The sequence below is a fragment of the Taudactylus pleione genome, unplaced genomic scaffold (assembly GCF_031769625.1).
Source record: "Taudactylus pleione unplaced genomic scaffold, aTauple2 ptg000707l, whole genome shotgun sequence".
Taxonomy (NCBI): domain Eukaryota; kingdom Metazoa; phylum Chordata; class Amphibia; order Anura; family Myobatrachidae; genus Taudactylus; species Taudactylus pleione.
In genome coordinates this window covers 13,824,442-13,849,743 of record NW_028285109.1, presented here as the reverse complement: position 1 = coordinate 13,849,743, position 25,302 = coordinate 13,824,442, and the positions used below count along the sequence as shown (strand labels likewise).

The 25,302-nt window shown below is 41.8% G+C and overlaps 1 protein-coding gene across 6 annotated transcripts in view; it reads left to right on the top strand.

Moving 5' to 3' along the window:
* Nucleotides 1-25,302, top strand: part of FMN1 (formin 1) — a 294,798-nt gene that overhangs the window by 212,513 nt on the left and 56,983 nt on the right. For all 6 annotated transcript variants that reach the window (XM_088456500.1, XM_088456499.1, XM_088456502.1 and 3 more), the window contains 4 exons: nucleotides 17,821-17,882; nucleotides 18,520-18,608; nucleotides 20,063-20,192; nucleotides 22,157-22,303. In XM_088456500.1, coding sequence (XP_088312626.1) covers nucleotides 17,821-17,882; nucleotides 18,520-18,608; nucleotides 20,063-20,192; nucleotides 22,157-22,303 — 428 coding nt within the window. The remainder of the gene's footprint in view (nucleotides 1-17,820; nucleotides 17,883-18,519; nucleotides 18,609-20,062; nucleotides 20,193-22,156; nucleotides 22,304-25,302) is intronic.

The window sequence follows — 25,302 nt, the reverse complement described above, 5'->3', positions numbered from 1 at the left end:
TAACAATCTTGTTAATCTGCATACATATTGATACACTGTTCTTTGATACGTCACTGTTTTCTTACTTGCATTCCTACAAATCTCTTGCACTCATATCTCATTTAAATTTCCAAATTTCTTTCCTCTTGTTTACTTATAAACACCATGACAAGGTTTTCGTCAACTCCCTCCTTCCCTCTGTCTCTACCTAATCCTCTGTTCTGCCCCCTGCTTCCACCTTTATCCTTTCCCCCTTATCTCTTCCACCTCCTCCTCCCCTTCTCCCCCCTCCTCTGTCTGCCTACTCTTCACTCCTCACCCATTACTCCACTTTCTTCCTGTTCTACCCCCCCTCTGTCCTACTACCCCACCACCAAACCCTCCTCCTACACTCCTCTCCCTGTCACTTCACCCCACTGCCATCCACATCTCCCTCCCTGCCCACCTCCTATTGGTTCCCTTTCCAGCTCAGGTGCCCACACCATCACTAAACTCTATTCATATCGGTCCCCCAAATTAATCTCACCTCCACGTTACAGCAACCCGGACAATCTCATTCACATCTCCCCCACAAATGCTATCTCTCTATCCTGTGCCCTCTGGAACGCCAGGTCAGTCTGTAATAAACTGGTCCCCACCCATGACCTTTTTATCTCCAACTCTCTGAATCTCCTAGCCATCACTGAAACTTGGATCTCACCCTCTGACACCACTTCTCCTGCTGCTCTATCCTCTGGGGGCTTTGCCTTCTCCCACACCCCCCGGCCTGGGGGTCGCCATGGTGGTGGAGTTGGGGTCCTTCTATCCACCAGTTACTCATACCAGCTAATACCCTCTGAACCATCCCTTACATTCCCCACATTTGAGGTTCATGCTATACGACTCTTCCAACCAGTAAACCTCAGAGTAGCTGTCATTTACCGTCCCCCTGGCTCTCCCTCCAAATTCCTTGACAACTTCGCTTCCTGGCTCCCTCACTTTCTCTCCTCAGATCTTCCCTCCATTATCCTAGGTGATTTTAATATTCCTATTGACATTCCCACAGAATCCTCTGCAGCTAAACTCCTTACCCTCACCTCTTCATTTGGTCTCGCCCAATGGACCTCCTCACCCTCCCATGTGAGTGGGCACTCACTTGACCTGGTCTTTACGCACCGTTGTGATATTTCTGATTACTCCAATTGCCCATTCCCCCTCTCTGACCATCACCTTCTCTCTTTTAACCTATCCCTCTCTCCTTGCCCTCCTCTAACTCCTAAGGCTACCATTACTAAGCGTAATATTGAGGCTATTGACACTGTTGCTTTTTCCTCCCTGCTGGACTCTCTTCTCTCCCCTATCATTTCTCTCTCCTGTCCTGAACAAGCTACTTCCCTGTACAATTCCTCCCTTGCTTCTGCTCTTGATTCTGTTGCTCCAGCAATAACCACTCACCCTCGCAGATCCACACCACAACCCTGGCATTCCAAATGCACCAGATACCTACAAAAGTGTTCAAGAATTGCGGAGCGTCAGTGGAGAAAGTCACGCTCTAAGGCTGACTTCCTCCATTTCAAATTTATTCTCTCCTCCTACAGTGCTTCCCTGTCTCTCTCCAAACAAACATATTTCAAGAACCTCATCTCCTCCCAGTCCTCAAACCCCCGGCGTCTCTTTGCCACTTTCAACTCCCTACTCTGCCCTTCCCCTCCTCGCCTTCCCTCCTCGCTCTCTGCCCTCGACTTTGCCACCTACTTTACATCTAAAATTGACTCCATACGTGAGGACATCATATCCCATCAGACCCTTAGCACTCCTCTCCCTCCTTGCCCTTACCACCCCTCCCCTTCTGTCTCACCAACTCTGACATCCTTCTCCCCTGCTTCTGGAGAGGAAGTCTTGGCCCTCATCCGGTCCTCCCCTCCTTCCACCTCCCCTCTTGACCCTATCCCTTCCCGTCTCCTCTCCCACTTGTCTCCTTCTGCCTGTTCCCATCTGGCTCACCTCCTTAATCTTTCCCTATCATCTGGCACTGTCCCTTCTGCATTCAAACATGCTCTTGTCTCCCCCATTCTTAAAAAACCTACCCTTGATCCTAACATACTTTCAAACTATCGACCCATCTCTCTTCTCCCTTTTGCTTCCAAACTCCTTGAGCGTATTGTCTACAACCGCCTTACCACCTTTCTTTCCTCCCACTCCCTCCTTGACTCATTTCAATCTGGCTTCCGACCTCTCCACTCCACGGAAACTGCCCTCACGAAAGTCAGCAACGACCTCCTTGCTGCCAAATCCAAGGGTCACTACTCTCTGCTCATTCTCCTTGACCTCTCTGCTGCATTTGACACTGTAGACCACCCTCTCCTCCTGCAAATCCTTTACTCTCTCGGTTTACGTGAAACTGCCCTCTCCTGGCTTTCCTCCTACCTCTCTGATCGTTCCTTCGCTGTGTCCTCTCATGACTCCTCTTCCCCTCCACTTCCACTAAAGGTAGGAGTTCCCCAAGGTTCTGTTCTTGGACCTCTCCTTTTCTCCCTATATACATCCTCTTTAGGTGAACTCATTAACTCCTTTGACCTCCAATATCATCTCTATGCAGATGATACTCAAATTTACCTTTCCACCCCTGAGCTCACCCCTGAGCTCCTTACCCGTATCTCCAACTGTCTCTCTGCTGTCTCTTCGTGGATGTCCCAGCGCTTTCTTAAACTTAACATGTCTAAGACTGAGCTGATCATCTTCCCACCCTCTTCCACTACATCACTTTCCACAATTTCGTTATCTATTGATGGCACAACTATCTCCTCTAGCCCCAAAGTGCGCTGTCTTGGAGTTATCCTAGACTCCTCCCTCTCCTTTAAACCGCACATTCAGCACATCTCGCAGTCCTGCCGTTTTCACCTAAAAAATATCTCCAGGATTAGACCCTTCCTCACCCAGGATGCCACTAAAACCCTCATCCACTCACTGGTCATATCCAGATTGGACTACTGTAACCTTCTCCTAGCTGGCCTCCCAGTCTCTCACCTCTCTCCACTACAATCTGTTCTCAATGCTGCTGCTCGGCTCATCTTCCTCTCCAGACGTTCTATATCTGCTTCCCCTCTCCTTCAAGCCCTACACTGGCTCCCCTTCCCCTTCAGATGCCTATTCAAGGTTCTTACATTCACCTACAAAGCCCTCACCAAATCCTCTCCCGCATACATTTCTGACCTTCTCTCCCTTCACACTCCCACCCGCCCACTTCGCTCAACTAATGCATGCCGCCTCTCTTGCCAACTGATTACTTCCTCCCACTCCCGCATCCGAGATTTTGCCCGTGCTGCTCCCTACCTTTGGAATGCTCTCCCTCTCCCTATCAGACTCTCCACCTCTCTACAAATCTTCAAACGGGCTCTCAAGACCCACTACTTCATCAAGGCCTTCCAGCACTCCTCCTAACCCACCTCATGCTCTTTCCTTCCTATCTTCCCCTTCTGTGTCATGCCTGTCTGTCTGCCCCTCCCCTTAGAATGTAAGCTCTCATGAGCAGGGACCTCTTCCCTCATGTGCTTCTCTTTACATTTTCTTCTACTCTCTACTCCCCATTAGGGCACCTAACACGGGACCGCCAACTCCCGGCAGCTTATTGTGAGTGCTTTAATCACTATTTCAGCAATGTATATAAGTTGTGTCCCTGTCCTGCACTGTAATGTACTGTAAGTTACTTGTTTCTTGTTCACTTATTAGTTCTATGTACTATGTAAGGCGCTGCGGAACACTTGTGGCGCCATATAAATAAAGGATAATAATAATAATAATAATCTACTGAGGTACTAATTATGTCTGCTATACTCCAAGGATGGATATCCTTAAAACTTGGACTGTAATGGCGGAGTTTGGGAACCTCTGCTTTATATATTTAGGATTGAATTGATGACTAAGCTCTGCTACTAACTATAAAAAGACCTGCACATTTTGCTGGATTGTTGGAAGAGAATTAAATGTAATGGGAGTTGTGGCCTAACTATATATCTACCTGACTAGGTCTCTGTAATGTCAGCTAAAGGACATAATAGCCTTTCCTATCCTGCCACTTCTATGTGTAGAGGGGGGGGGGGGGGGGCTGGTAGGGAGATTAAAAATTTCATAGCATTACTGAGTTTTAAATTGCAACAAAATATGCTGGCACTGTAAAAATTAAAAACAAGTGAACAGAAGTAATTGGTTGTGTTTTTGCTTCAAAAACAGCTTATAATCTTTCATCTCTTTGTTTCACTGGAAACCAAAGTAGTGAAATTTGAAGACTCTTGAAACTAAATAGGATTCAAACTATGAATATTTGGCCAAAGTGTTTTCGCCATTGTTTTGGAGTATATAGTGAGTATGTAATGTCATGCAATATTTTCTAAACCATATATGGGTTAAAATGAAAAAGGGAAAATTAAAATTGCCTTTAAAGTAGAAAAAAAAAACTTGCCAAAGTGTTTTCTCTTAAGTGGCCCAGTTCCTCTTAATCCACTGATTTGCTTTAGATTGCCTATGTAAATACTTAGGATTGATACTTCCTGAAGACTATTTTTCAAAGCTGTGTTATTTATTCTTCCAAAATTCCGGGATAAATTTGGATTACTTGGTTGAACTGTGATTTGAAAGTTCTGCTGTTTTCTGTAGCGATATTGCATTTCTTTATTTACTCTATTGGTTCGGAATTTGCTGTTTGCATTCTCAACTAGTTAAACTAATTGGACATGACTCTTGTATGAGTTTTTAATTCCACCAAAAGAGAATGACTACAAATTTTGTTAGTATGAAACCCTTCTTTTAATGTGTTAGTTTATTTCTCAGAATTCAGAGAGTTGCTTCCAAGGATTGTCTTCTGGGTTCTGCAAATGTTGCAATCCTTGTAAGACTCTTAAATATATTGGTGTTTGGCAACACCAATATATTTTCTTCAATAACATCCTTTCTGAGTTGTAAATTTATCTCAATTGTACATGATCGTATTCACTGCTTCCTGCAAATCATTGGCAAAGCTGCAGAAACATTTTTTTTTTTCAGTTCAGTCAATGCAAGGAGATATTTTACTTTGAAAACAGCATGTGATCATCGAAGCTGACCAGTTTGTGGCTGGTTCTACATTATGGCAGGGGGACCCCACACTGTATGTGCGTCCCTGAATAGTGTATGCCCCCTGCTGATTCAGCCCGGTGCTGGTTACTGGAAAAACTGGTAGTCCCCACGCTGGTCCCCTAACCCCGGTTTTCCAGTACCAAACCGGCTTAGAGGTTTCTTTACTGTTTTACACAACAAAGACTGCACAGATCTTACTGATCTGAGCAGTGCTGTGGAAAAACCTGCTGCTCACAGGCAGGTATATTTGTTTCTATTTTGATGTGATTTTAGTGGGATTTTGATCGTGTTTGACAACACAATTCTTAGTAAATCTGTGATTTCTATTGTGGCCGATGTAAACCATATGACGTTTGGTCTGATGGTCGAATGAAGTCTATCAACATCTAAAGTAGTGTTTGACATGTGATTTCAATGCGAGCTAACTTTCAGTAAATATCCAAATTGACAAATTGAGGGAATGCCCAAATTGACGAAAAACAATTCTTAGTAAATTTACCTCCTATGATCTTGGGAAGCACACAGATGCATAAACTGCAATGGTTCCATGATAGGAAATCAATGTTTTATATGCAGAGCTGTCATCGGCACAACTAAAACATGCCAAAAACAAGGCAAGGCAAAGTAGACTCTGGATTTTTGTCCTCTGGGGTTCCGCAGAAGACCAAAAATTTACAATTACTATTATTGTACAGTCAGTCTCTACAAATAGGAGCAGATAAATCATGTGTAGGCTAGTAGTGGTCAGTCTCCCACGGGATGTTATTAACTTACACGTCTACTGTACCAAAGACAAAATTATGGAGGTGGCCAGAGGGGAACAATCTCTGGTTTTAAAACCAACCCTACAGTTTGCTTGCCCTCTTACAATTTGCCAATGCAGAGACTTACCTGGCTTTTGTATTATCACACCAACTGTGATACAAATGGTGGTTCCAAAGTCAACTTTACTTTAAGCTTAAGGGCAAATAGTATTATTTCACTACGACAGAGGAGTCCTGCAAAAGTTTCAAGTTTCTCCATTTAATTAACCCACCTCATCTCTACAGTCAAGTCAGCCTCGTAGGTGTATGCCATCCCGTCCTGAGAGTGAACAGGCATCACACTATCAGGCTCTCTCGTAGCCTGTTGTATCCTTCCCCAATTAGTGATAACTACAACCTTTGACCCAGACTTCTGATTCTCTGGGGGAATCCCTGCCTTTTAAGTAAACCCCCTGCCTATTTGGCAAAATTTAGTATCCAGTCAACTGGAGCTCATAGGGTCGTCTCTTAGGATTTTTGTATCCGCAGCTTAGAATTCCACACACAGAATGGATCATACCTATGTGACTGTAACAGGTTTCTCGTGGACTCATGCAATTGGCAAATCTTCTCGAAGCCCTAAATTTAAAAAAGTATGCATATATAGCCTAAGCAATGCAACCTATCTGCTGAAGTTGTGTTAAGTTTTTCCACTAAAACAAATTTAATATATACAAAATGTTTTTAGGCACAATATGTTTAGACTCTGATCTCATCTGTCTCCTTGCTCCTTTTCAAAATATGTGGATTATATTCATATAGACATTTGCTTATGCTTTCAAGATAACGTTGCTGCTTTCATTAGTACTACCTTTTTCATATGCAAGCTCCAGTGAAGCAACTGGTCTGTATTATATTGCCTTTTTTATTTGCTTCACTGTTTTTTGTTGTTAATGGTTATAAAGTTTTTAACCTCGGGGGTACACACAGCCCAGAGGTTCAAGTCCATCAGCTGGGTACCCTTTCTACCATGGCCCACTGTTCATCAGTCATTCACGTTGTTACATTTTTTTAACATGTCATTGGTTAACTCATTGGTTAACTTATACTACTGCTATATCTTGCCACAATGGATAATTGTAAGGTGACGCTGCCGGAACGGGGATTTGGACCCCGATGTGTGAAACCGCTATCCTTATGTGCGAAGGCTATGATTATACAGTTGATGGATTTTTATTGTAATTACTCCATTACATTCATTGAGTGTGTTCTTTTTATATTGAAGTGTAAAATTATGCTTTGATTTGGTGTTTCTTGCAAATGAGGAAATACTCCGTTCTATACAGTTGCACCTGTTTTTCTATTTGTGTGCCAAGACTTTCTTTTTCGATCATATAATTTTTAGAGAAAAGCATACAGAAATAATATAGGATTAATCACAATAAGATAATAGATGTCAGAGTCAATGTTAAACAGCCTACAGGTAAACAAAGAATAACACGCTGAATAATTAAAGTAGACCTGTGAACTTTCAACAATACATATTCTCAAAAAGAAAGAGTAGAGGAGAGGTGGAAGCTGCCGGCCATAAGTAAAGAGATAATTAGAAGATCACAATGCACAAGTGCATATAATTTATTATGATTAATCCTCAAAGGTCCAAAAGGGTGGAAGGGATGGGGTCAAAGACAGGAGATAGGGAAAAAAATAGAGGGGGTGGGGAGAAACCACAAATAAAAGTAGAGAGTAACAGAGAATATATAAAGAGAGAGCTGGAAAAGAGGGAGTGAGCGGGGGGGGGAGACAGAGGAGCCACAAAAACACAAGGGGGAGGGAAAAGGGATAAACAGCAGAAGGAGAAGGTAGTGGGAGTAGGGAACGAGAGGTCAAAAAAGACCGGGGTGAGCCACACCTTGAGACCTATGCTATGGTAATTATACTGTAGAAAACCTATCCACAGTGTTCTTTTGGAGGCTTGTTATTTACTCCATTATGGCCATAGACCAAATGCGATTTTGGAGCTGTTGACGAGTCGGAGGGTGTGGTTGCTTCCAAGATACAGCAATCTGAAATTTAGCAGCGCATGAAATATGCAGAATTTGTTTTAGTGTTTGGAGAGCTATCAGACCGGGGTACACAGAAGCAACGAGGCTAGGGCAAGGGGGGAAATAAGGTGGACTAGAGAGGAAATCAAAGATTGGACCATGGACCAGAATGGGTTGATATTAGGGCATGTCCACCATATATGGAAAAAGGATATAACTTGACCACATTATCTCCAGCAGAGGTATTAGGGTACATTTAGTGTAAACGTTCTGGGACAAGATACCAGGGTATCCGGTCATTAGGTCTACATTGTCTAGATAGACAATGTTTGGGTAGACAATGGATGATAGACAGGCAATAGGTCGACAGGGTCTGAAGGTCGACACACTAAAGGTCGAGTAGTAACAAGGTTGACATGGTCATTAGGTCGACACTCATATGGTCGACATGATTTTTAAAAAAAATAAATTTAGGGTTAGATACTTACCCCGACAGTTAGACACCAGGAGGGAGGGTTAGGTTTATGGTAAAGATCAGGGGTAAAAAAAACGAAATAAATAAAAAGTGTTGACCATTTGCATGTCGACCATATGAGTGTCGACCTAATGACCATGTCGACATTCAGTACCTGTCGACCTTGTTACTAGTCGACCTTTAGTGTGTCTACCTTCAGACCCTGTCGACCTTCAGTCCCTGTCGTCCTATTGCCTGTCTATCTTCCATTGTCTACCTAGACAATGTAGACCTAATGATCCACACCCGATACCAGCGGGTGTATACTTTATAGGAGTTTTCCTTGATGGAAGCTAATAGATATCGAACATCCAGCAACATGCACCAACCCCCAAACGACGTAACGATCGCGGGTCCCTATAGTAAACAGGCTAACCTGGTCGATATCGACAAGGTTGGCCTGCATGCACGGGCGATGGTCGATATCAATATTGATCATCCGTGCCCGAACATCGATCATCGTTTGGAAATCACTTTGTAACATACTGTGGGCAAATCTGTCAGTGTTAACTTATGCTGGGTACATACAACGGTGACAGATTTGCCATCAGAGCAGCCGATTGGTAAGTTGTACACACTTGCCAATCGGCCACTCAATGTGTCTGGGCTGACATCACAACTGGGCGATCATTTAAATTTAAATCTAAGTTGTTTGGCGGTTCTGACTGTCGGATTTTAAAGGGGAATAATATCAAAAGCAAAACCTAGAATGTTTTGAATGTAACATTATTTCTCTTTAAAATCTTGCAGCCAAAACCACTGTCCAGCGGCAGCTTTGAAAAGCCGCCACTTTGCAAATGCCATTAGCACTTTAAAACCTTTCTCTTTCAGCATGTTGGTTGGCAATACATTTGCAATGTGTATCAGCAACATTTGCAAACATTCAAGGAGTTTGAATATATTTGTATTATGCAGTAAAATAGCCACTGTTTTGTATGTGCCTGCCAATCATTTGTTTCTATAAATGATAACCGTTGTCATAATTTTAAGGAAAGTTGTATATTCTGTGTTATTTTCCAGAGGTCTGAATTATTCACATAAATCTACTTTACTTTTGCCAATACTAATAAAGAATCTGCATATTGTTGTTACAGAGTTACGTCCTATACTCGTGTTAAACACTAATATCATAAAACAATGTGTCTCCCTTTTTATATAAGTAATATATTTTGTAACAGATTGTATTTTCAGTTAGAACATGCCACTTGCAAGCTCCAGCCCGTTGATTGGAGGTGACAAAATGTTCTGCACTGTTAGATATGTTGCATTTTTGTCTATTTTTAGTGGGGATTATGTAAACACTGATTTCTAATGTGTAATTTGTCCAGTACATGATTAATGGTATTGTATGCCAAGGTAATGAAGTATGACATAATAATGTGGTTCTGCTATCGTGACATATCAGAACACTGAGAACTTGTATTATGCAAGACAGGGTTTCAGATAAGTGATCAGCGATATTATTGCCGGCACTCTGGGACTGATGTCATACTTACCTTGTGTCGGCGATGCAAGGTTCTCCTCTTTCTTTGGTCACCCCCAGGAGCGAACTTGTCCCCCCTCAGTCGCTACAGCGGGAGCCATTAGGGAGACGTGGCCCGGCTCATATCTTTATACCTGTAGAGCTATATACTGTAAGTGTGTGTATATAAATGTATAGAGAGAACGCGAGAGCTAATACTTATATAGTGCCGGCATATTTCTGTGCGCTTTACAATTGGTAATAAAACCGTATTAGTCATCTGTTCCAAGCTCCACTCCATGCTTTCTCTTTCTCTTGCTGCAGCTGTGCCCTTGCAGACTACAAGGTATGCTCTGTCATGTGCAGTACTCTCCCTTACCCTTCATTTCACGTCTGAATGTATTTTGTTTAGTTGGCTCCTATTTCCTTCCTGTCAGACACAGTAAAGATCTGTGGCACCTGTAGAATGAAATGACCGTATTAATAATTGGGCAGCCTGGTTGGTGTAGTGTTTAGCGTCACTGCTTCACAGCACTGAGATCCTGTTTGATTCCAACAAAGGTATATACGTGTGGAGTTTGTATGTTCTCCATGTGTTTTGCGTGGGTTTCTTCCAGGTGCTCTGGTTTCCTCACACTCTCCAAAATTATTCTGGTAGGTTAATTGAATAATGACAAAAAGTAAATGACCCCTAATGCTTATGTGTGTACATGTTGTATGGAATATGGATTGTAAACTCCCCTCTGACAGGAACTGAGGTGAATGACTAAAAAGTCTCTCTAAAGCACTGTATAATATGAGCACTATACAAATAATATTATAAAGAAATGATGATAAATTTGCCTTCAAATTGTGTACCTTTTATTTTCCACAGAAGGAAGTTGCAAAAAAGGGATAACAGTACATTGTAAACAAAAACCGGTCCTTGTTAGTAAATACTGTATAAGCTTTTTTACTTTTTTTTTTTTTTTTTCAGATTTGGAAACAAATGTTAGTGTTTTAGCCCAGTGCTACTTGTGACCTGAATGTTATGTTTTATTAATAAAATGTAAAATGAGATCATAACTCGCTATGCCATCACACAATGTATGCAAGTAAATGTAATTGCATACTCTCCCAGGCCCTGACTGCTGAGGAATGTATTGGCACCTTAGAAATTATAACATCTTCTCCGTATCTTTAATAATCCGAATCCACATCCCTGATAATGGCTTTATGTGACACAACTGAAAGCATTCAGGCTAATATTAGGGCTGTCGCTCTGTCACAGGGCCGATTTCTCCAAATAGATCTTGCAAATGTCCCTGGTGGCAACTGAGAGTGTGTTCTAAGCTGCGACTTGTGTAGAGAGCATGCTCGTATAATCATTTTGAATTTAGTGAGTTAAACTCCAGGGCGTGAAGAAAAGTTTCTACTTAAAACAATCCAATAACCAGAGTGTGTGAAATGTAGCTGGCGTGTATTCCCCCCCCCCCCCCCTCCCTCTAGTTTACAAGCGCCTGACTGCCTGGGAGCTGGGTTATGTTCTGCTTTGTGTCCCTTCTGACGGCTATTATGTCCTAATGGAAGCAGGTCTGCTCTAATGATGCTGCTGTGTATAAATTCTTCTTGCAGTGAGCAGACACTGTAGGGCCACATAAAAATGTTTGCCTTAATTTCCCCGCAAAAAAGGATCTCCGAAACCAGACCAGGCTTGTAACAGATTTTTTAAAGGTTGAAGAACCCAATAAAATTACCAGCCTCGCACAGCATGCGTCTGCTTCCTTTTGGAGTTATTGGAAGGTGTAGGTGAGATATTCAGGCGGCTGACAGTGTACGTTGGAGGGAAGTGAAAAACCACCAGGGGAGACTGGCTTTAATGAGACTAATTTGCATTACATGGCAAGCTTCATGCAGACAAGCTTCATAACATTAGCACTTCTCAGACGGTTGGAGGTGTGAGCCCTGCAAGATTATCATGCAGTCTGGTAAATGGGACAAAGGGTATACTGCTTAACAATGGATTGCGGTTAAGTAAAATAAAAAGACTAAAGAAAAAATTAAATGTATTGCTGAGATAAATGGGGTGTAGACATTTTTATCGCTCATGAAAATGCGAAGTGGTGTCGGCTGTGCTCTGTCATCTTTTGTACCTTATACAATGGGAAGCAGCTCTGTCCTGCTAAACAGCTTAGTGGTGCTAGGAAAAAACCCTATATGTAGTACTCCACCATACTGCTTTCATAAGCTGCCCTACAGCAGGAAGAGTCAGTGACCTTATGGGGCCACACACTACACTTAGCAGAAATACCCTCTTAGTCTTATGTATATGTGTAACATTTACCACTCACAACGGAGATGCATTATGTCTCTGTAATTGACATTAGTGACTCTGTATGTAAATCCTTTTTCTTGCAATAGAATTTTACAGCATTGCAAATGTCTGCTTACTTATTCTGTAGGATCAGTACAGAGGCTCTCCAGAACCTGAGATGCTAATGTACTGGTCACACACAATTACAGGTTTGTTTGGGGGGGTTTTTGTTGCTAATTTAATTTATATAATTGGGAACTGCGAGTAGTCGGGTATTTTGCACATTGTCATTTCTGATGACAGAACATGTGTTCAAGCATATAAGGCTTATGGATTGTCTATAATTCTGGTTAGAAGAGAATGCGCAATGACAGATTGCAAGATGAAGACATTATTTTATTACATCCCAAAATGTCAGTCTCACAATATCGCTACTATTTCAAGGGTATTGGTATCTGATACCACTAGTAAAGCAGTGACCCATCACATTAAGTTTATACATACAAAAGCTTGTAGACTATTTATGTTTTAATGTAATAAACGTAAAAAATTAGGCGAGTGGTTAAGGGACAAAACAAATGTATAATAGCCATAAAAGAAGCTGTACATGAGACAGTCTTGTGCTGCAAGAGAGGGCTGAACACAAAAAAAAAAAAGGAATTGTATTTATTTGGTTTCAGCCCTCATTTTAAGTGTGGTTCAGATCTGGAAAGCGAGAAAATAGTGATGGTGTGTTGTGGGGCACCTCTGTGCCAAAGGGCATCTGATATTGGCACCAATATGTCTATCAGAAGTAATCAACTCAATACAGCTTCTGACTCACCATTGGTTAAAGAGGTCTTGGTTAAAAATGACTTTGACTGCAGAAAATCTCACAGCCCTTATGTCAAAGTATTTTAACAGCTAATCAATGGTCAAGTAGTAATCTTTCTACTAAATCGATTCAGACAATACACACATTTTAATGGATACAGATGTCCTCCAAACAGCCCTTATTGGCACGCCAGATCCTGTGGAATTTTGCTTCCCCTGAGCAACTTTCACATCTATTTCGCTCAAATGTGCATCTTCGCCGCAACGCGCTGAAATCACTTCACGAGATTGCACTGATTTGTTTTGAACACTTGTATGTCTGTGTGCGACTGAAAGATTCCACACTACTCCGCACAGCTCACTCACGGCGCATGACGTATTGAGGCTAAGTGCGTGAGGACACTGTATATGCAACATTGACTGTATAATCTAGAACAGGATTTCTTTACCTAGCCACTGTCATGACCTCTGAGGATGCGAGTTACTATCCCCTTTATATTTTGTTTGTTAGAGAAACATTTCAAATACAACTAATGTCAATATGAATCTTTTTCAACAATATGGGTGTAAAGGTTCCCCAACTTCATATTCAAAAAGATTCATAATAATTTGTAATAATAGTGACCAAAAGAGTCAACTCACTCTTATTCTATCTTCCTTTTAAAATGAATGTTGATTTTTAAATTAAAACGTAGCTATGGATCGTGTGGCGGATTTATACGTACATGGAAAAATGCAGCCAGCTTAGATCTAGGAGATTAGATCGCTGTGCAGCAAGTAGGCCTAGTCCACAACTCTTGGAAAGTGTGATGATTCCAAAACTAGTTTCAGATTGAAGGAGCATATTCTGAGGGAGGGAGGGGGAGACACGTTGATATAATGTAAGACAAGTAATATATTCATTATGGCATTTAAATAGGGTTATTGAATTAACACGATTACAAGCTAATTCTCCTATTCTTCAGACAAAACATGATTATATACAGGCAAGCTTTAATAAGCTAAATCAAACCTTCTGGGGGATATGACAGGAAAAAAATAGTTTGGCATGGTTTCCTTTCCACTATAGTATGTCTGAAGTTTTGAATGAGAGAGGATGCCAGGCACTGCTTCATTTTTCTCCCAAAACCCGGACCATTGTGAATGAGTACAGAATAGGGAATCCATAATAAGGAAATTAAAATGTAATGTCAAGTTTGTTCAAGACACAGCATCTACCCAATGAATCTATTTAAGTCACAGAGTAACAGTCCTAGGTACTAATTTCTGCTTTTCCTCTTATGGGTTTTAACAGGATTTTAATTTCTGAAAAGCCAACTTTGTGAGTTAAAGTTTTTTGATTGGAAAAAGGGGACTAGTGAGGAAAGCATGGGAGAGCGATACTATAGAGTGAGGAGACTAAACTCTAGCTAACTCTTTGTATCGCTGCACTGACATGTGGGCTAATAAGTTCAAATGTTTTGTGCAGTACTGTATGTGACTCTTCTCTACCTTTCTACAAAATACTATTATGTGTGTTATGGCTTTTCTCGTGCAATAGTGTTACTGAAAGGACATTTGAGCATATGGGTAATTGGCTGCGGGAGCCAATTGAATCTCTTAAGGTGCCCATACACGGTGCGATATAGCAGCCGATCTGACGATTGGTACGATATCGCTGCTATATTGTATATTGTGTGGGCTTGATATCGGACAGTGCGCGCTCCCGTGGGGTCGTACATTGCACATCCAGATCTTACTGCATGTTCACTTAATCTGGGGATGCGATGCGCGATCCAATGCAGCGCTATGTGGGTGGGGGAGGGGGGTGCCAGCATATCGAGTGGTTGGGCAGTGGAACGCTCCGTGTGGGGTTACCACCTAATATGTCGGATGTCGGATTGACCATCGCAGCGCAAGGTGCCAGTCGCACCCTGTATGGGCACCTTAAGATTTTAAATCCATATATCCCTACTCCAGTCCTCAGGGAACCCTAACAGTTCATGTTTTTTTATCGTCTTGCTGGAGCACAGGTGTATTCATTACTGACTGACACACTTTAAAAGAGCAACAAATGTTACCAATTACTTCACATGTGACTGTGATGAGACATGGAAAACATGCACTGTTCTACCCCTTTCATACCAATGACCCAGGGAATACACAGGTCTATCAACCCATGAATTTCCCAGGTCTCAGTCCCCAGCCCTGGTACAGAGCAGGGTTGCAGACCCAGGACTCTGACCTGGGTGGCCCTTTTCACACACACATTCTAGAGCAGAGTTGTATGCACCGCCAAAAACCCAGGTATTTAGCCTGTATGTGTGAAAGGGGTATTAGGGTTCCCCGTGGACTGTAGTTGGGAAGCACTGCTTTAAATAGTTATTAATTTTCTGATGCCCGATGGTACGATGGCACGATATATATCGGGCGGTCTGTACACACACGATCTGGTGTCCGACCTCCTGATATATACCATTCACCTGCACCATTCACTCTACTGGCATCGGCAGATGCATCGCTCTAACTGTTATGCATGCACGCCCGACAGAATGACCCCGATGTGCATACACACTAAATGATCCAGACAATGTTGGTTCAGTTCTCCTCCATATCGTCTGAGAAATTGTCTAGTGTGTACCCAGCATAACGTATAAAGTATATATCTGTGCATGGCATTAGTAGATCTTTAGCATAAAATACTTTGTGGTTTGCCAGTTGTCTCAGAGGAATCGGTATGATTTACCGCCGGACCCATGCCCGGCAATTGGAATCCCGACAGCGGCATCCCAGCAGAGGAGGAAATCCCGATCGTCCTAAGGTAAGTATTGACTAACCTAATTCTACTCCCTAACCCTAACCTTCCCCCCCCCCCCCAGTGCCTAACCCTAATCCCCCCTCTAAGTGCCTAAACCTAACCCCCCCTTCCCCGCCGCCTAAACCAAAGTCCCCCTCCACCCCCCCGCGGCTATCCGTGCCCGGCGTCCCTTTGATCGGGATGTCAGGCACCTGTCTCCCGGCGTTGGTAAAATGACAGGCGTCTAGATTTAGACGCCTGGCATTTAACCCTCGCTGGGATTAAGCAGTCGGGAAGCCGGGTGTCGGGATTAGGTCTGCCGGCTTCCCGACTGCATACCGTCTCAGACAGTTTAAAGAGCACTTTTTTCGTCACGGTTTTCTATCACAATTAGGATATTATTCACTGTGAAGTTCAAATTCTATTGACAAAAGAAGGTCCAATATCAAGGTTAATGTCCTTTCTGTATCTCAAGTATTTGCCTTTTGTTCTGTAATCCATTCTCCGTTTGTTGTGAGGCACTTCTAGTCTCTGGTGCGTATGGGATACAAGGGACAGAGATGAATGGTGTCATGAAGAGTCACTGTCATATTTTGTTTAGTCTAAAAGAGATATTTTAATTACGAGTGTGAGATAATGGAAGAGAAGTCCCTTGTTCTTGTTTAGTGTGTTATTTACACACTGCTGTTTGGTAGCAATATGTTACTTATATAGACTGTCTATTGAGAAGCTATGAGGGGCGTATCTATAATGAGTGCAGGGTGTGCGGTGCAAACGGGGTCCTGGGGGGCCAGCACTGCACACCCTGCACCCATATTTTCAAATACCTCTCAGAGGTCGGGGGCAGAGGGGAGGACGACAGATGAAAAAGAGAGAGGGGAGAGGAGGAGGACAAATGACAGAGTTGGGGGGGGGGAGGAAACAGAAAAAAGAGAGGAGTGCGGAGGTGAAACAGAGTCAGAGGGAGAGAGGGTAAAAGAGACAAACGGGGGAACAGCGATGTGGAAGGAGAGGAAAAACACCTGCCAGTGATTGGAGCCAACTCCCCTTTCACCGCTTGCAATCCTTTCGACAATGCTTTGAATAAAAGTAATGAGTTTGCAGCCAACTTGCCCGTCATTATTGTATTGGGCACTAGCAAACTCAAGAGTGAGCCACCCAAGGAATGATGGTGGCCACTGTGTCATAAGGAGCATGGTTCAAGATAATAAATGTTAGTCTTCATGCAATGTGGATTGGTGTCCTTAATGGGTTCGGTATGATTTACCGCCGGCCGACAGTGGCATCCCGACATGGGTGAAAATCCCGACTGCACTAAGGTATGTATAAACATACCTAACCTCCCTCCCTAACACTAACCTTCCCTTAAGGGTGCCTAAACATAACCTCTCCCCCCCCCCAGTGCCTAACCCTAATCCCCCCTCTAAGTACTTAAACCCCCCTTCCCCGCTGCCTAAACCGAAGTCTCCCGGTGGGTGCCTGACCCTAATCCCCCCCACGGGGTGCCTAACAACTCCTAGCCTAACCCTGACCTCCTGGTGGGTGCCTAACCCTAATTCCCCCCTCTGGAGCCCACTAACCTAACCCCCTCCCCCCCGCGGCTGTCCGCACCCGACTTACCTGTGAACGGTAAGCCGGGTGTCAGGCTCCCAGCGTAGGTAAAATGACAGGCGTCGGGATTTCGACGCCTGTCATTTAGCCCTTGCCAGGATTAGACAGTCGGGAAGCCAGCCATCGGCTTAACATGCCCAAACCCACCCCGTGTTTTACATTTACAATTTACATTTTTATTAGTTATGCCATGTATGCAGGTTTCTATGCACAGCACAGTAAGCTTGTCCTTTTTAGTCCAGCTGTTTCTGCTTATTTGCCTTACCACAGACATATGAAGTGTTAGCTTGATCTATGTCTGATGTGTTCAGTACATTTTTTTATTTTTGTGCATCCAGTAGTAAAAGAAAAGCAGAACAGTATTCCATTTTATCAGTCTAATTGAAGCCTTTATGTATATTCACAACTTTGAGGTTAATGAAGTGTTCTGATCATTTGTATCGTATAGCCTCTAAATTATTTATTTTCTTTATTTCTCAATTTCTTTCTGCAGCTATTCTAAATGTAGATGATTCCGTGGTAGATCTGGAGACTATAGAAGCCTTGTATGAAAACGTAAGTAAGGCGTGTGTCTATGTGACTGCACTAATAAGTACACTTACTCATGTCCCAGACTTTTATTATTATCATTTATTTATATTGTGCCACAAATGTTCCGCAGCTCCTTACAAAGTACATAAACAAGTTGTAGACAAGCGACTTACAGAACAATACAATACAGGATCAGGACATGGATAATATACATTGCTACATTAGCGACCATAACACCCAGATAAGCAACAGAGCATAAACACCCAAGTGTTAGGTGCCCTAGTGGTGAGTAAGAAGTAGATGAAACTAAAGTAGGGAGAAGCACAAGAGGGTAGAGGGCCCTGCTCGTAAGAGCTTACATTCTAAAAGAGCTTGTAAGAGCTTACATTTATAAATGCTAGCGCCGGTAATCAAATATAGAAAATGTCACATTCCAAATATAATGTACATATTTAATAATGCACCTTTTTTGCAGATGTATTTCAGATTTTGTTTTAACGCATTTCTTAAAATTGTTTTTGTTTGTGTGTTTTTTGTTGTTGTGCATAGTAAGAACTGGCGCATTTCACTTTTGAGGTTTAAAGGGTTTTAATTATTCACTACTTAAAATTTACTGTTCCAGAATCTGTTGTATATATTTACCTTAACAATATTGTCATAGAGAGCCCAGAAAGATGAGCTGGAAACCATCAAGAAACACTATGAGACCTCCACAGCAGAAGATGTGAAGTTATTGGACAAACCTGAACAGTAAGCATCCTTTTATTTTGCCATTGTCCTTCATTCATTATCAGCTATTGTTGATTCAAGGCATGCAAAGACGGCATTGAAACATAGTATAAATTCCCCCTGCCTTATTTTTACCTCAGTATCTTAACAAAAATAAGTTTCAGACACACGCATTTCTGTAAAGATTATATTGATACAGTTCCACTTCTATACATGTTGCCTTCTCAGTGTGAATCGGTAATCAGAACGAATGTACATATTTTTACAGAACAGCAGATTTCATTTTGTTCAGAACTGCGATTCACAGCAGTATGCCACGAGGGGGCGGGGTCTACTGATTTAAAGCCCCCAATCAGCAGTCAGCTGCATTACCCCCAAGTCTGTCCTGGAGGGGAGAAATAAAATGTTGGCTAGTATGGTGGGACTACTTGAAGATTGAGGTTGAAAATGTCTGTTCTAAATTAACTTAAAATGTAGTTAAACGATGAGCCCAACACCACTTTCAAAGTTTCCTTTACTCTTGGATCTTGACCAATAGCCCCCAAGTGTTAATATTATTCAAATTGTATAATGGAGAATGATTCTTTTGCCTTATGAATTCCATTATGAAGAGTGAAGCAAGAGAATGTTTGTTTATGGGACCAGTGTTTAGGATCAAACAATAAAGGAAAGTTCGGAAAACGTTGTTAAGAGTTTACTGTGTTTATTATTATTATTTTTAAGACTCCACAGTGCTGTACAGAAAATATACAGAGAAACTTGACGCATCATAGTTACATTGAATGTAAATTGATATATCATTGAATCAACCATACAGATCAATGATGGGCATACTAGGTAGGGACATGGACCAGAACGAGGGTCGGGTAATTCGGTATGGGACAGATTGCGTTCAATGTAACCTGCTGACAGCAATTCGCGTTACACCTTTATCCGCCAGTTATAGTAGGCGGATTCTGTTTCTATAGTTAACGTGCGGAAGGCGCTGGGACCTGTTCTAGAGGCGTCTGTGCATAATTGAATCTGTGGAGTGGAGGTGAGTCTTGAGAAGGGGAAAGCAGTTTGGCATGTAATAAGCCAGTACCCAACAAGGGCAGGCACATGGATTGAGCAGTTGGAAGGTGGTCTGGGGAGAACAAAAGCTAAAGGGAGGAGAGTGTGAAAAATAAAATTGATTTAAAAAAAAAAATGTTCAGTTTTATTTGCATAACTGGCAGAAAAGTCTCCAGCAAGGTGTATAAATGTAATTGCCCTATTGTGATGGGTACTAATAATGGTCACATTGCTGCAAACCTTGTAGCAAGGATCTGCCTGAGCATGTCTGTATTTTTGCATTGTTTTCTTTTTCAGATATGTGATGTTTTACTTGAATTAGGTTTATTGTTGTTAAGTTAATGTATTCTGTGCAGAAATAAGTGATTTTCTGGTTTCGGCTATAGTCCCTCTGTAAAAAATGTACTTCTATTTTTATCCAGGTTCCTGTATGAGTTATCTCAGATCCCAAACTTTACAGAGCGATCGAAGTGTATTATTTTCCAATCCGTCTTTGCTGAAGTAATTGGTTTAGTGCGCAAGAAAATAGACATTGTTATCCGGACCTGTAATGTAAGTGTGGCTGCATACAGAGACCATAATTACAGATACACTTTCCATCAGCTACAGCTGATCCTAACGGGGTGGCTTTTATAGTATTCATATTAGTGAAAAAAATGCTAATAGGTGGGAAGAGTAATTTACTGGGGGGGTTTGTGACATAATTTAGAATTTTAAGATTGTTTTTTTTTTTTTTCTTTGTTACGTATGTATGCATGCATTTATTTCTGCCAGTGTTTGTAATCTAAACAAAACAATAGCATTATGTTGCCTTGCCTTGAACTGTGTGTTTTTGGGCTAGTTCTTGGTTTGGATTTAGGGCATCAAGTGCGTTGTAGAAAGCCTGGGCTTAGCTTTCCTTTATTAACTACTAGCCCGGCGTGGTCACATTTGATCCAACCACGCCAGGCTGGGCTTTACCGGACATTAACGCTCACTGGGCTTCTGCCGGAAGGTGATCTTCCAGCAGCCGTTAATCTCAGAGGAAAAGGAAAAACACTTCTCAGTGCTCGCATCAAATAATTGTAAAATCGATCAATAGAATTCCACAGCATGTCTGCTGCTGATTATAGCAATCTACTGTATGTGCGAGTTTGCACGAAAGAGATAGATATAAACCAAAAGCAATCAGTCAGTGCTGAACATGTGCAGCTGTGGTAATTCAATAAAAAGCACATATACCAGGAGTCAGAAATAAAAAACGAAACAGAAAACAGCAGGCAGTATATACATTAGTAATCCGGTTTGTATAGCTCAAGCAGTGAAACTCAGCAGTGAAATGTCCATTTGATTCCTTAATGCATGCTCAAAATTATCCAAAATTCAATCGATGGTACAGTAAATAAACCAGGTGGTCCACAGTGAACACTATTGTCCTTAGACAGTGAGATGTTGTATGAGCAATGAGGGAATTGCAATTGAAGAATGAGAGGCTGTAGATAGTGTGCAGACCTGTAATAGTGCCGGATCCCCTTCCAGTGTGTACCAATCACTGTTGGTCACAGTGATCGGGCTGCTGCAGGGAGGAGAAGCAGTCGGTAAATACAACTCTGCCTCCAGTGCATACCCTGCAGAGAGGAGCAGCCGCCAGGTAAATGTAAAGATAGCAGTGCCGGTAAATACAGTGTATACACGGCAGCAGCTGACGGTAAATACAGCGCTGCCTCCAGTGAGTACCCTGCGGCTTCAGAGAGGAGCAGCTGCTGGGGATTCAGCAGGGCCTCTGCCCCACCAGTGTACACCCGGCAGCTGCAGAGAGGAGAAGCCATCGGGGAAATGTAACTATAGCAGTGCCTCTGCCGCCCATGGTATATCCGGTGGCTGCAGAGAGGAGCAGCCGCCGGGGACATGTAAAGACTGCAGCGTCTCTGTCTCCCAGGGTGTCCCAAGTTATATACTTTAGTAATATTGATTTTCTGATATATCAGAAATATTGATATGCATGATATGTACTAAGAAACATTTATTCCCCAGTACCAGCTCATCAGATATTGCTTGGGGCTGATTCAGCCACTGTGATATATCGTTATTGGAGCAGCCTTCATATCGTAGCAGCAGCCGCACTCCACACACCTCCTGTGGATTGCAACTGCGTAGTAGTAAATACCAATATTTAGAAATGTTAATAATATTTTGAATATGGCTGTAACGTATTGATACAGGACTGCCGATTAGGAATGGCTAATTTATATAAGTCCTAATTACTGTAAAAGTGCTTAAAGTTCAAGTATTTGAAAAAAAAATGTGCTACTTTTATTTTTGTTTTAATATAATCATGTTGGATAAGGTTTAAATAGACGTTCTTGACCTAATTCAATCTCATAAAAAATTGGTATGTTTTAATAATATTAACCAGTAAAGTGGTTAAAGAAACAAATGTAACAATTATTGAATATGCAGCGCTAGGATGTATTTTCAGCTTTAGAGTGTTGTTACTATTGAAGAGTTGTGTGATAATAGCATGTTTGTTGTTACAGGGCCTGTTGGAAATGGAGAGTGTGAAAGACATAATTGGTTTGATCCTTGCATTTGGAAACTACATGAATGGAGGCAACCGCACACGGGGACAAGCAGATGGCTTTGGACTGGAAATTTTACCAAAATTAAAAGATGTAAAGAGTATGGTGAGTTTCAGAGCTTGTTGGACTGGGTGGGGCAGATGTAAAATGTGCAGAGAGATTTAGATTAGGGAGGGGTGCATCCAAACTCTAATCTGAATTAGTGTAAAAATAAAGCTGACCAGCATTCGTGGGCTACATGCAAAAGCAGCCAGTATCTACCCTGCATGCAAAACAATAAATGTATTTGCACCCCTTACGTTGCACCTTTATTTTTGCCTTGCTTCCACCTCAGAATCAACAACTACAGATGTGTCCTCATACACCATTGCCGCAGTCGCGCCTAACGGTTGTTTGTGATGTGACAAAACCGCTTAACAAGATTGCACTGATCAATTTGATATGTGACATTTGTATATCTGTACAAGAATGAGTCTAGATCTGTATACAAAGTTCTACAATGCAGCCAGTCGCAACTTTTTTTTTCCACACCAAGTACTGTTGTGCCTTATCTACGACTTTGTTCATATTTTAAACTAATTCCTGCGCTGTAAAGTCACAGCCTGGCGTCTCTAGTACAGATTGAGTGGTGTTTTGCTGCGTCTGCAAATTTAAAGACACAGTCGCTAGGCTACATTACTCGGCGCAGCTCACTCATGCCGCATGGCGTATTGAGGCTTGGTATATGGGGACAGTTCTGTATGTCTTAGTCTTTCTTTTTGAGCTCATGGTCAAATAACAAACTCATGCCTTTTTCTGTAAGTGACTGAAAAGACCTCTAAAGTTGACTACATGGAGTTTTACATAATGTATTATATTCTTTAATGTGCATATTTTCTTTTATATCAGTAAAGCATGGTTGTTAAATGGTTTTATAACCATACTAGTGACCCGCCCTGGCTTTGCACAGGAGCAATTTTGAATTTGCTGCGAGAGTCTTTTTTTTTTTTTTTTTTTACCGAGGTCTTATAACATTGCCTTGTAGACGACATTAGTTGTTATTTTTCCTCCTGACATCAACATCAAAAGATTTAGTTTTGACATGACACGCAAAAGGGCCGCGTTAATTTGTCCATGAGAAATACAGTCTCCGCTTAGGTCAAATCCAGCCACGTTAAGTGTCTGCCCCTGGGCTTCATTTATTGTCATGCCAAAAAAGCCTCTAGAATTTCAAACGAGTCCAATTCCCGATAAGAATCGTTTTTCACATAAATGAAATAGGAATGGTATAAAATGAGGAAAAACTTACATTTTATATCAATAAACAGGGTTTACATACATTTTTCAGGAGAAACCGGATAATATGTATCAATCTCTACATGGTATAGAATAAAGTCCATCGTTGTGATATATCTTTAACGGTTTAGGCAGTGTAAGCCAAGAAAGCGCTCGGACATCCATTTTTTTCTAATTCACTTCACTAAACTACTCCCTTTTGTCATACATTAAAGTGTCATACACTTAAACATTCTTCTCAAATGCTCTATAGAATAGTGAAAAGTGCATCAAAATCAGTCCAGTGGTTCTCGCGATTAACCCTAACAAACAGACAGACGCCTACCAGGGACTTTATTTTATACTATGTATAGATCAGACAATAAGCTTTTTGTTGACTGTTAGCAACCATGAGTTATATACTACGCTGTATATAGTAAAATGAATCACATGCTTGGTCTGAATACTTAATTTGCGAAAATGCTCACACTGAAGTTTACTGGCTGAAGTCATTGCTAAGATTTTAGGACAGACTATCACAGAGACGTGGCAGAGAGCACTTGGCCATGCCTGACCTTCTCTTCACAACTTTTATTTAAAGTGATCCCCTGAATTTTGATGATAATTTATGAAAAACTTTTTTTTTTTCTTTCTTTGTTTTTCACGTTTGTATTTCATCTGGCCTTCTCTCTGCTTGTCGTTCCCTCATTAATGAAACTGACATTCTAAAGCAGAGGGAAGGGAATGATTGAGTTATTTAACTAGTTCAATCCACAGGTGGCCCAAAACACTTTAGCTTTGGGCAAGTAGACAAAAAGGCAATTGCAAAAGTTCCACTGTTATATGGACAAATCCTTACCAGACACTTTAAAGCCACACCCATGAGGTTCTATCCATAACAAACAATGTAAAGCCACACCAATGAGGTTCTGTGCGTTTAATCTACTCTTTTAAATGTGGTGTTTATACATTTATATTATACAGTGCAACCTCTCTTTGTTTTGTAGCTCTGGCTTCTTAAACTTCCTTGAGAATATAGTTTTATATTTGGAAATGTCCTCCTATGGGATTAACAGTAGCCTACACCTTGCATGCATGACCAATCTTGTCTGTTTAGCAGTTGCTGAAAATTTTATAGATTGGTTTACATGTGTAGATTGCAATACATGTTTTGGAAGTTTTGACTAGTGGATTCTTATCTTTGTTTATATTTGCATGTGTTTGATCAGTCTGTCTGACAGTGATGTGTAGAATGTCCGCCCTTGCATGAATATATGGGTGACATAGCTGTGAGAAGTAGATCTATCTTAAAAATACTTATTTGACTGGTGTGAGATTGCCAAAAGATAACATAATCTGTGCTGAAATATAAACCTTATGGACAAACTACATCTTGAGCTGTATTACTGGATATGGTATATGCACTGATCAACGTAGTGTGGCGCACATCTGTGTGAAAAAGAAAATGAAGCTATATACTGTAGGAGAGTGTGGTAGGTTAGGTCGACAGTTGTGTCAACATACATCGGGTTGACAGGAGAATATCGACATGGTCGCATGCGGCCGATATTCCTCATGTCTACACAGATGACATGTCACTTACGTGGTCCCGATGGCTGTAGCGGCTAATGGGTCCGGGCAGTCGTGTGACTGTCACTTCCAGGGCAGACGCCTGATAGGTGGGTATTTTCTGCCGAACAGTCCATCTAGTGCTTAACCCAAACCTTCACCCCCCACCCCCATAGCCTATCCCTAACCATCTCAAGTGCCTAACCTTCGCAGTGGTGGCGCCACAACCTAGGATGCGGCAATCTGATGTCAACATTTCCTATGCCGACATTGTGTCAACA